The sequence below is a fragment of the Stenella coeruleoalba genome (assembly GCF_951394435.1).
Source record: "Stenella coeruleoalba genome assembly, chromosome: 6".
Taxonomy (NCBI): Eukaryota; Metazoa; Chordata; class Mammalia; order Artiodactyla; family Delphinidae; genus Stenella; species Stenella coeruleoalba.
The window spans coordinates 54673837-54687133 of record NC_137151.1 but is presented as its reverse complement, the minus strand read 5'-3'; the positions used below and the strand labels follow the sequence as shown (position 1 = coordinate 54687133).

At 37.7% G+C, this 13297-nt stretch overlaps 1 protein-coding gene across 2 annotated transcripts in view; it reads left to right on the top strand.

Annotated features, from left to right (window-relative positions):
• Positions 1–13297, top strand: part of ACVR1C (activin A receptor type 1C) — an 86735-nt gene that overhangs the window by 34871 nt on the left and 38567 nt on the right. For both annotated transcript variants that reach the window (XM_079924107.1, XM_079924108.1), the window contains exon 2: positions 10160–10390. In XM_079924107.1, coding sequence (XP_079780233.1) covers positions 10160–10390 — 231 coding nt within the window. The remainder of the gene's footprint in view (positions 1–10159; positions 10391–13297) is intronic.

The window sequence follows — 13297 nt, the reverse complement described above, 5'->3', positions numbered from 1 at the left end:
TTTCCCCTTTTACGGCTGTTAGCATTTGCCGTATGTATTGAGGTGCTCCTATGTTGGGTGCATAAATATTTACAATTGTTATATGTTCTTCTTTGATTGATCCCTTGATCATTATGCAGTGTCCTTCTTTGTTTCTTGTAATAGTCTTTATTTTAAAGTCTATTTTGTCTGATATGATAATTGCTACTCCAGCTTTCTTTTGATTTCCATTTGCATGGAATACCTTTTTCCATCCCCTCACTTTCAGTCTGTATGTGTCCCTAGGTCTGATGTGGGTCACTTGTAGACAGCATATATATGTGTCTTGTTTTGTATCCATTCAGCCAGTTTATGTCTTTTGGTTGGAGCATTTAATCTATTTACATTTAAGGTAATTATCAATATGTATGTTCCCATTACCATTTTCTTAATTGGTTTGGGTTTGTTTTTGTAAGTCTCTGTTTCCTGCCTAGAGAAGTTCCTTTAGCGTTTTTGTCAAAGCTGGTTTGTTGGTGCTGAATTCTCTTAGCTTTTGCTTGTCTGTAAAGGTTTTAATTTCTCTGTTGAATCTGAATGAGATCCTTACTGGGTAGAGTATTCTTGGTTGTAGGTTTTTCCCCTTCATCACTTTAAATATGTCCTGCCTGTCCCTTCTGGCTTGCAGAGTTTCTGCTGAAAGATCAGCTGTTAATCTTATGGAGAGCCCCTTGTATGTTATTTGTTCCTTTTCTATTGCTGCTTTTAATATGTTTTCTTTGTATCTACTTTTTGATAGTTTTTTTGTTTGTTTTTGTTTTGCGGTACACAGGCCTCTCACTGTTGTGGCCTTTCCCGTTGTGGAGCACAGGCTCTGGACGCGCAGGCTCAGCGGCCATGGCTCACAGGCCCAGCCGCTCCACGGCATGTGGGATCTTCCTCGACCGGGGCATGAACCTGCGTCCCCTGCATCAGCAGGCGGACTCTCAACCACTGCGCCACCAGGGAAGCCCGATAGTTTGATTAATATGTGTCTTGGCGTGTTTCTCCTTGTATTTATCCTGTATGGGACTCTCTGCACTTCCTAGACTTGACTGACCATTTCCTTTCCCATATTAGGGAAGTTTTCAAGTATAATCTCCTCAATTATTTTCTCAGACTCTTTCTTTTTCTATTCCCCTTTGGGACCCCTATAATTCAAATATTGGTGAGTTTAATGTCCCAGAGGTCTCTGAGACTGTCCTCAATTCTTTTCATTCTTTTTTCTTTATTCTTCTCTTTGGTAGTTATTTCCACTATTTTATCTTCTAGGTCACTTATCCCTTCTTCTGCCTCCGTTTTTCTGCTCTTGATTTTTTTCTAGAGAATTTTTAATTTCATTTCTTGTGTTGTTCATAATTGTTTGTTTGCTCTTTCGTTCTTCTAGGTCCTTGTTAAACGTTTCTTGTATTTATTCTATTTCCAAGATTTTGGACCATCTTTACTATCCATACTCTGAATTCTTTTTCACGTAGACAGCCTATTTCTCTTCATTTGTTTGGTCTGGTGAGTTTACCCCTTGCTCCTTCATGTACTGTGTATTTCTCTGTCTTCTCATTTTGCTTAACTTACTGTGTTTGGGGTCTCCTTTTCACAGGCTGCAGGTTCACAGTTCCCATTGTTTTTGGTGTCTTCCCCCAGTGGCTAGGTTTGGTTAAGTGGTTTGTGTAGGCTTCCTGGTGGAGGGTACTGGTGCCTGTGTTCTGGTGGATGAGGCTGGATCTTGAGTTTCTGGTGGCCAGGACTGCACCTGGTGGTGTGTTTTGGAATGTTTGTGAACTTACTATGATTTTAGGCAGCCTCTCTGCTAATGGGTGGGGTTGTGTTCCTGTCTTGCTAGTTGTTTGTCATGGCATGTCCAGCACTGTAGCTTGCTTGTCATTGAGTGGAGCTGGGTCTTAGCATTGAGACGGGGATCTCTGGGAGAGCTCTTGCCAATTGGTATAACATGGGTTCCGGAGGTCTCTGGTGGACCAATGTCCTGAACTAGGCTCTCTCACCTCAGGGGCTCAGGCATGACACCCTGCCGGAGCATGAAGACCCTGTCAGCCACACGGCTCAGAATAAAAGGTAGAAAAGAAGAAAGAAAGAAAAATAAATAAATAAAGTTATTAAAATAAAAAAAACTAAAAATAAAAGAAGAGAGCAACCAAACCGATAAACAAATCCACCAATGATAACAAGTGCTAAAAACTATGCTAAAAAGAAAAACAGACTGACAGAACCCTAGGACAAATGGTAAAAGCAACCCTATACAGACAAAATCACACAAAGAAGCATACACATACACAGTCACAAAAAGAGAAAAAGAAAAGAAAAAATATATATATAAAAAGAAAGAGAGCAACCAAATCAATAAAAGAATCTATCAATGATAATAAGCTCTAAATACTTAACTAAGATAAACATAAAACCAGAAACAAATTAGATGCAGAAAGCAAACCCGAAGTCTACAGTTGATCCCAAAGTCCACCGCCTCAATTTTGGGATGATTCATTGTCTATTCAGATATTCGACAGATGCAGGGTACAACAAGTCGATTGTGGAGATTTAATCTGCTGCTCCTGAGGCTGCAGGGAGAGATTTCCCTTTCTCTTCTTTCTTTGCACAGCTCCCGGGGTTCAGCTTTGGATTTGGCCCCGCCTCTGCATGTAGGTCGCCTGATGGCATCTGTTCTTCGCCCAGACAGGAGGGGGTTAAAGGAGTGTCTGATTCAGGGGCTCTGGCTCACTCAGGCCGTGGGAAGGGAGAGGTACTGAATGTGGGGCGAGCCTGCAGCGGCAGAGGCCAGCGTGACCTTGCAACAGCCGGAGGCGCGCCGTGTGTTCTCCTGGGGAAGTTCTCCCTGGATTACGGTACCCTGGCCGTGGCGGGCTGCACAGGCTCCTGGGAGGGGAGGTGTGGATAGTGACCTGTGTTTGCACACAGGATTCTTGGTGGCTGCAGCAGCAGCCTTAGTGTTTTATGCCCATCTCTGGTGTCCGCACTGATAGCCGTGGCTCATGCCCATCTCTGGAGCTCTTTTAGGTGGTGCTCTGAATCCCCTCTCCTCACGCACTCTGAAACAATGTTCTCTTGACTCTTAGGCAGTTCCAGACTTTTTCCCTGACTCCCTCCCAGCTAGCTGTGGTGCACTAGCCCCCTTCAGGTTGTGTTCATGCAGCTAACCCCAGAGATCCCAACCTCTCCCTGAGATCTGACCTCCAAAGCCCGAACCTCAGCTCCCAGCCCCCACTCTCCCCAGTGGGTGAGCAGACAAGCGTCTCAGGCTGATGAGTGCTGGTTGGCAGCGATCCTCTGTGAGGGGATCTCTCTGCTTTGCTCTCTGCACCCCTGCTGCTGCACTCTCCTCCATGGCTCTGAAGGTTCCTCCCACCCCGCCCCAGCCCGTCTCCACCAGTGAAGGGGCTTCCTAGTGTGTGGAAACTTTTCGTCCTTCACAGCTCCCTCCCAGAGGTACAGGTCCCATCCCTATTCTTTTGTCTCTGTTTTTACTTTTTTTCTTTTGCCCTACCCAGATACGTGGGGAGTTTCTTGCCTTTGGGGAGGTCTGAGGTCTTCTGCCAGCATTCAGTAGGTTTTCTGTAAGAGTTGTTCCACATGTAGATTTTTTTTTTTTTTTTTTGTGGTACACGGGCCTCTCACTGTTGTGGCCTCTCCCGTTGCGGAGCACAGGCTCTGGACATGCAGGCTCAGTGGCCATGGCTCACGGGCCTAGCTGCTCCACGGCATGTGGGATCTTCCCAGACCGGGGCACAAACCCGTGTTCCCTGCATCGGCAGGTGGACTCTCAACCACTGCGCCACCAGGGCAGCCCTAGATGTATTTTTGATGTATTTGTGGGGAGGCAGGTGATCTCCACATCTTACTCCTCTGCCATCTTAAGGTCCTCTGCCCATATTTTATTAAAGCTACTTTCTTTTTCTATTCTATTTTTCCTTACCATTAAGAAAGGAAAATGTTTTGAAATGACCATATGACAAGAAAATAAAATTTTGAAAAGGAATACAAAGGATCAAAGAATTTCCATTGCCCTGTCTAGCTTTACTTCACAGACAGTAGTGCCAGTTGTCCCGGCTCCTTTCCTGTTGCTGTCCTTTTCATATTCAAAACACTGATGAGCTTGAGTTGTTCTTTTTTTAACTCAGAAGTCTGCAAATGATGAAAGGCAGCAGGTCAAACCTGAGAGTTTTCTGAATTAAAAAGATATTTTGCATTTTATGTCCTGCTCCCAAATTAGGGAAATTGAATCACCTAATTTTTGGAAAAGAGGAAAAGGTATGTGTCAGAAATTTATGTAAGGCACTGGCTAATAAATGTTTTAGCATATAACCCCCAAATGTAGGAAACCAGTTTATTGAAAATAGTATCTAATTCAAAACACTAATATTTCCCAACCAAATATTAGTAAGAATAGCACACAAACACAAGTGATACATTGGGTTCTTTTTTGTAGTCTTATGGTCTTTACATTTCTAGACACCAGGGTGTGCTTGCCACCACGTGTAAATATGGATGAACACTTATTTTCTGGTTGATTAGAAATATGCACATCCTTTGGTTTCATGTGGGTAACAGATGTCTTGTGGGTAACAGATGTCTTGGCTTTTATAGACTAATTGGCAAAAAGGGGGAAGAAGAGGATAATTAAAAGGGTAGGAGGAGACACAAGAAAAATGCAATCTTCCTTGTGGGGAAAATCTAATAGACCTCCTTATTACGGGTAATTACCTCCTTCTTCTACTTCATTTGCTATCCCTTTCCATATGACTCAAGTACAGTAATGGGAAAGTATAAAATAAAGAAATGTAAGTCTGACCTGTTGTCTGCTAACAACCAGTTTTATCCTGTCATAGAATATTCTAGTGTAATTGACTCAATAACATAATTTTTTTTAAAAAACAAAATATGAATGCATGTCTCGTCTCTAATGGCAACCTATGTTTTAATTGGTAACACTAGGGATCTATGTTCAGTCTTGCATTTTTCATTTCCCACCAATCCACTATGTGCAAGACTGAATACGTTTGTAGGTTGTGTCTTAGATATACATCTTAGGTTCGTTTTAGTTTACTGTTTGTTCTCTGTCAGTGCTACAGTACAGCCAATTGACCTGGAATAAATGAGGACATTTAGCAATTGTTTGAAGCCATTATCATCAACAAATCCTCAGTTTTTTCAGTGTTTTCCAGCATGCAAGATTTAAAGTAAATGTGTCACTTAACTATGTCTTAACTGTATCACTTTGGTCTGTATTATTCTTCTGATTGGTACCTTTTACTTTAAATTGAAGGAGTTTTTTTTTTTTTTTGCAGTACACAGGCCTCTAACTGTTGTGGCCTCTCCTGTTGCGGAGCACAGGCTCTGGACTCACAGGCTCAGTGGCCATGGCTCACGGGGCAACCGCTCCGCGGCATGTGGGATCTTCCCAGACCGGGGCACGAACCCGTGTCCCCTGCATTGGCAGGTGGACTCTCAACCACTGCGCCACCAGGGAAGCCCTGTAATCATTTTTATAAGGAGCTAGTAATGCTTCCAAGAGAAAGTATCAGATTATGTACTTAGAAACTTACACTTAATACAAAACTTAAACAAACTGAAAGGTAAGATTATTTATACTAGATATTAGGCACAGGATATTGACTTTTATTTGACCACTTGTCTCAGAAAACATGTAGGCAGAATTTGTTTAAAAAGATAATTAGGACAATAAAGATCAAAATATCAATTGTCCATTGTTAAGTAATTATTAATTTCTTTTTGCTGTATTAGAATTAAATTTTATTCTAAAAATAAAATATTTTCTTGTATATAAAATATAAATTTTATAATAAGTTATATTTTATTCACCATTGCTAGAAACTGGTGAGGTGTGAGGATGGTTTCTGTACCCATCTTTTTTTTTTTTTAATATCAGCTTTGGTAGAATAGAGACAACATTGTTTGAGTAGTCTGATGACTGCCACATAAATTCAGTCACTTGATCTTTTTGAGCCTCATTTCATTATCTGTAAAATGGAGAGAGTGGCAACTAATTCCCACGGTTGCACTGGGAATTATACGCAACGATAAGCACACATGAAACTAACATATGTTTAGTTATTGAGTACTTAATGGTTGTCTCCACTCATTGGACCCATATCCCTTAGTTACTTGCCTTGATTTCCAGGCTAGGCTTCTCATGGAAATAGAAAATTCAAGGAGACTCTGATGAAGAGTCTAGTAACAAATGGTTTGAGACTATGTGTCAGGAGAGTTATTCTTCCCAACTTCAGCCCCTTAAAATATGAGATTGAAGAATAACCACAGTGGGGTAGGTTTTTTAATTGTAAAAGAATTTTCCATATTTTTAAATTTCTGTAAGTTGTAAATTCATAAAATTGTAAAATGTTGGCACTCTATGAGACTTCAGGATTTCTAGACCCACTACCCTTCCCCTGGTTAATTTACCATTTTTCAGAGGAAGGCACTGAAGCCCTATAAGGTTAAATATCTTCTCCAAAGCCAATCAACAAGTGAGTGACAGAGCCAGGACTGGAAACTTGGTGTTTTCCTGAAATCTTTATCTGTACTATCACAAGACCACCCTTCTTTGTGACCACTGGGGATCTAGCCTGGACCATTAAAAGAATAAGAGCTTTCAACTCACTCAGCCATGCAGAAAGAGATGCATTTCTTTGTTATGCTTTTTTATTTTTATTCTTTATTGGAGTATAATTGCTTTACAATGTTGTGTCAGTTTCTGCTGTACAATGAAGTGAATCAGCTATATGTATACATATATCCTCTCCCTCTTGGATCTCCCTCCCACCACCTCCCCCATCCCATCCATCTAGGTCATCACAGAGCACCAAGATGAGCTTCCTGTTCTTTATAGCATGTTCCTGTTAGCTATCTGTTTTATGTAAGGTAGTGTATATATGTCAATCCTAATCTCTCAATTCGTCCCACCCTCCCCTTCCCCCACTGTGTCCACTTGTCCATTCTCTACATCTACGTCTCTATTCCTGCCCTGCAAATAGGTTCATCTGTACCATTTTTCTAGATTCCACATATATGCATTAATATCTGGTATTTGTTTTTCTCTTTCTGGCTTACTTCACTGTATGACAGACTCTAGGTCCATCCACATCTCTCCAAAGACCCAATTTCGTTCCTTCAAATGGCTGAGTAATATTCCATTGTATATATGTACCACATCTTCTTTATCCATTCATCTATCATTGGACATTTAGGTTGTTTCCATGTCCTGGCTATTGTAAATAGTGCTGCAATGAACATTGGGTACATGTGTCATTTTTAATTATGGTTTTCTCAGGGTATATGCCCAGTAGTGGGATTGCTGGGTCATATGGTAGTTCTATTTTTAGTTTTTTAAGGAACCTCCATACTCTTCTCCATAGTGGCTGTATCAATTTACATTCCCACCAACAGTGCAAAAGGGTTCCCTTTTCTCCACACCCTCTCCAGCATTTATTGTTTGTAGATTTTTTGATGACGGCCATTCTGACCCATGTGAGGTGATACCTTATTGTAGTTTTGATTTGCATTTCTGTAACAATTAGTGATATTGAGCATCTTTTCATGTGCCTCTTGGCCAACTGTGTGTCTTCTTTGGTGAAATGTCTATTTAGGTCTTCTGGCCATTTTTTAATTGGGTTGTTTGTTTTTTGATATTGAGCTCCATGAGCTGTTTGTATATTTTGGAGATTAATCCTTTGTCCATTGCTTCATTTGCAAATATTTTCTCCCATTCTGAGGGTTGTCTTTTCATCTTGTTTATGGTTTCCTTTGCTGTGCAAAAGCTTTTAAGTTTCATTAGGTCCCATTTGTTTATTTTTGTTTCTATTTTCATTACTCTAGGAGGCGGGTCAAAAAAGATCTTGCTGTGGTTTATGTCAAAGAGTGTTTTTCCTATGTTTTCCTCTAAGAGTTTTAAACCCAGAGTTAAACCCACACACATATGGTCACCTAATTTATGACAAAGGAAGCAAGAATATACAATGGAGAAAGGACAGCCTCTTCAATAAGTGGCTCTGGGAAAACTGGACAGCTGCATGTAAAAAATGAAATTATAACACTAGCTAACACCATACACAAAAATAAGCTCAAAATGGATTAAAGACCTAAGTTTAAGACTAGACACTGTAAAACTCTTAGAGGAAAACATAGGAAAAACACTCTTTGTTATGCTTTTTAAATGGTCTGTGCACATTAGTTCATTCAGTCTTTCTTTATGGATTACAAATGTATTTTGATTGTTTCATAGGACCACCAGCTTTAACTCCTCCAGTAAAAGAAGACAGAGTCACTAATATTTACATAGTAATTCCTATGAGCCAGGCATTATTCTTAGGACTTTATGTAGATTAACTATTTTATTCTCCATAATGACACCGTGAGGAGGTATATCTCACCTTTCATATAAGGGTGTGGAAGCACAGAGGAGCCAAGTAATAGCCAAGATTATTACCAGGATTTGAAGGCTTTTGTCAGATTTGAATCAGAAGATGCTAGAGAGAGGGAGATTCCACTGTCAGAAGATGCCTGGGTAGATGGATCTTTATTATATGAGCTCTCTTTTATGCAAGGAGAGTGACTTAAAACATTTCCAAATTACCTAGATTTTATATATCTAGCTCTCCTGAGTCCCAATCAGTCTACATTATTAGGTTCTACCATAGCACATTAATATCAACAAAAGATTATATTTATTTATATTGATAACCACTAGAATAAATAGAAGAGTAAGCTATTATACTTGATCCAATGTTGATAAAAAAAAAGTATTTTATTTCATGATTGTAAGTCCCTTAGCATGTAGTAATAAAAATGTTTGTAGGGATGGTATTTTGCTGTTCAAGAACAATTATCAAAAGAAGAGGTAATTTCTGTTGATCACTATGTGGTTTGTTCTTTCTTACACATGCAGTTATATAGGAATATTATCTATATTGCTTACATTGGTATTTGAAGTTGAGTATAAAAATGGCCATTTCTGTATCAAATATTTTACAGGTATAAAATCAGCTCCAATTTGAGTAATTAGCAATTTAAAGACTTTAATTTGAGAAAAAAGTGATTGTATGGAAAAACGTTGGACATTCAGAAATTGCAGGGTGCTGTTACGATTTAACAAAACCTTCATTAAAGTAATGATACAAAAGGCTTATTCAGCATTGTTCTATTTAAAAATAATTTAAATAAAATTTGAATAAATTACTCACAACCACTGGATTATTCCAGTGGTTGACGTGATGACAGATATTTAACGTCAGAACAGAAGTGCTCTACCACTTTGAACATGCGAGTTAACGTGGGGTGTGTGTGTATATGTGTGTGTGTGTTTATTAAGTAGGGAATGTTGAGAAAACTTGAGAAGAAAACAGATTAATTTAGCAAAGTCTAATTTTTGAAAGTTTTATTGATGCGAATATATTAAATTCTATGATTGATTTGTTTTGCTCTACTGAATAGATGTGTTCATTAAAGAAAATTGCCTGAGGGTCATGGTCTATGTTCAAATGACTCTCGTTCTGAGATGTATTCTTTAGTGAAGAGGGGGAAGTATAATGGCTCATCAATGCCTTAAAGGTAACTGTGACAATACAATAATGTTAAAGAATCACAGAATATAAATGTGAAGAGTCACACTATTTTTTAAAGCTGTAAATATCTATGGTTAGGTTTGTGTTTAGCACATTCACTTAACAATTTAAAGGAGAAATTGTAAATGAACAGAATACACTGGACTGTTCAGTTACTCAGCTCCTGTAACAATACTTATGTTCTACAAGTGATGCTGGACAGCGCCCCTAGGTTGCTGTGTTACTGTATCCTAGCATTTCATAGGAGCTATTGATTTAGGAAAGAGCTGGTTGAGCTTAGAAAGGAGGGATTTACACCATGGATTAGAAAATTGTTTCAAAATATAGTAGCAACTGAATAAATTGCTTGTAAAAATATAAGCAATAGTAAATGATGATTGGGCAACCCTTTTGATAAAACACATTGCCGAGAGGGAGTAACAGCTTTAGCATGTGTGTCTATCTAGTACTATTTAAACCCTCTCTCAATCTTCATAAAGATTGAATTTCGCTATTCAAGTATTATGAAATAAATTTGCATTATAGCTTCCTAAAGCTTTTTGCCTTACCTTTTCCAGGTTTGAAGTGTGTTTGTCTTTTGTGTGACTCTTCAAACTTTACCTGCCAAACAGAAGGAGCATGTTGGGCTTCCGTTATGTTAACCAATGGAAAGGAACAGGTGATCAAGTCCTGTGTCTCTCTCCCAGAATTAAATGCGCAAGTCTTCTGTCATAGTTCCAACAATGTTACCAAAACGGAATGCTGCTTCACAGATTTTTGCAACAACATAACTCTGCACCTTCCGACAGGTAAAGGGTTTATCTTTGTTCATGCCAAATTTAATTGTACTCTTGGAAAGCTATATACACATGATAGAAATCAAACTGTTTTATGTTTCTTTAAATAAGAAAATCTGTTTTACAGTTCTCTCTCTCCCTTTTTTTGTTTTTGGTAAAATTCTCTAGAGCCTAGTTGAGATTGATTTTTTAAAAATTGCGCAAGACTGTCAAAACATTGACAACAGCATAACAATTTTGAAGAAATCTGTACACGAGTTGTATTTTTTGAAGTGATTAATGAACCTAAAGTAAAATATAAATTTTTATGGATTCTCTTAAAGGAAAGAAATTAAAATGTATACCAAGAAAAAGAAGAGAAAAAAGAGCAAAACAAAAATAGTAGGTTGCCAACTTTTATGGAGACAGAATCTTTTTTTCATAGGTAACTTCTGCATATCTTCTTTGCCCACACTCAAGTGAGAGCACTCATTAACAGAAGACAGATAGAATGGAATTTGACGCTTCATTATTGTGCAAATATATTCTTGCCTTTCCCCCAATTTCATGGAGTTTTATCCTAATTTACAAGGTACAAAAATCTTAATCTGGCCTTTTATCAATAATCTGGAGTCTGAAATTTTGGGGGCTAGTAAGGGGCAAGTAATTCAAATTAAAAACTAATTTATGACATGAAAATGTCCTGCTTGTAGATTTTCTTTAGTACGTTAATATCTATACACAAATACATATTCTTCCTCACAAATGAACATTTACATGTACTGTTATCCAATCTCAGATGTTCATATATCACCATATTCTAATATAGTATTTTTAACCTATTATTATTATTATTTTTAATAAATTAACTGCTCTCCCCCTTTTTTACTGGAGAACATTTACTTTATGCAAAAACTTGACATTACTTCTACAAATGAAAAACCAATTTACTTGCCATAAATAAAAGGTAACTACGTAAATAAACAAATGTACTGACTGCATTACAGTTAGGTATTTTGTATTTTCTTTTTGTTTAAAAGAGAAGACAGTGGTGTTAAAGACATACTAACATGAAATGAGTGCTTTTGATACATAATCAGAAAAACTAAGAGAACTAGAGGAGAAATTCTTGTGTGATTCAATGTTATTTAGTATCATGTTGGTTTACCACTCCAATTAATCTCAAGAACCCTTAAAAATCATTTCATGAACCACCCCTAATACTTGTCCCATTCTTTGAGAAACACTACTCTGAAGCATTATCCTATATGTTACGACCTCAGAAGTCAAGGTTGGCATATTTCATCCCCCAAAGCTACTAGGAGTCTTTGATTTTAGACCACAGTTATTTTTTCTCAGATTCCATAGATTTCCTTGGTTTGATAGTGATCTGGTTTCTATTCTGATACCAGAATTTTTCTTTCCTTATATATTCTCCCCTGATTTTGGTGGACCAGAGAACCCTAAAATGAAGGTCCCCTATATTTGATGCTGGTCTTCCCATGACAAGATCCAAAAGATTAAGGAGGGGAAGGAAAGTCTCCATATTAGGCTGTGGCAATGACCTCTTTAATGTGTCTTCTTAATAAAGAATTATCCATAAGACCATGTTCTGCCAGTCAGTATGGGTACAAGACAGTACTTTGACTGCAACAAAAGGTCTTGGAGGACAAAATGGTTCACACGCAGTTGGGCAAATTAAAGGTGCTTAGCGCAGCTAGGATGTGGGTCCTTCCCAGCCCAACTCTAAACTGTCTAACTACTGAGATGCCTATGATCTACCTTTAAGTCCACTTGGGAACCAGACTTTCTTTTTAAAAAATCAGTTTTATTGAGGTATAATTTGGATATAATAAAATGCACACATCTTAAGTGCACAGTTTGATGTGTCTTGACACATACATTTGTGTAACTGCCACAACATTTCCGTTACCTCAAAATGTTCTCAGTCAATCGCCACTTTCACCAGGGCCGGGAAACTCATCTATTTTCTAATAGCTGTAGATTAATTTTTACTGGAGTTTCACATAAAAGGAGTCCTATGGAAGATATAATTTTGCACTTGGCTTCTTTCACTCAGCATGGTTTTTGAGATTTATTCATGAAGTTGGGTATATCAGCAGCTTGTTTCCTTTTTACTGCTGGGTAATATCCCACTGTATGTTTTGTTATTTTTACGTTTTCATCCACAATGGGTATTCAGGTTGTTTACATTTTGGGGCTGTTATTAACAAAGCTGCAATGAACAATTGAGTACAAGTCTTTGGAGATATGTTACCTTTCTCTTGAGAAAATACCTAAGAGTGGAATTGAATGGTCAAATAATAACTATATGTTTAATTTATAAATCTAATCTCCCAAATAGTTTTCACACTGCTTATACCATTTTATGTTCCCAATAGAAATGTATGATAGTTCCATTTGATCCATATTTTTGTCAGCACTTGGTATAATCAGTCTTTTTAATTTTGGCCATTCAAGTGATTGTATAGTGGTATTTCATTGTGGTTTTAATTTGCATTTCCCTAATGATGATCAATTATTTTTTTCTTGTGCACATTGGACATTTGTGTTTCTTTCTTTATAAAGTGTCAAATATTTTACATATTAAAAAAACTGGGTTATCTTCTTATGGTTGAATTTAAGAGTTCTTCATATATTCTGAATACAAGTCCTTTATCAGATATGTATATTATGCCTATTTTCTCTCATTCTGTGGATTGACATTTTGCTTCCTTGAAGGTGTCTTTTGCAGAGTAGAAGATCAAAATTTGATGAAGTATATTTTATCTTATTAAAAATTATTAATGGTTCACATATTTCATGTCCTGAGAAGTCTTTATCTATCCAAAGGTCATAAATATTTTCTTTTATGTTTTCTTGTAGAAATTTTAACATTTCAGCTTTTACATTTAGGTCTATGTTCAATTTAAATTTAAT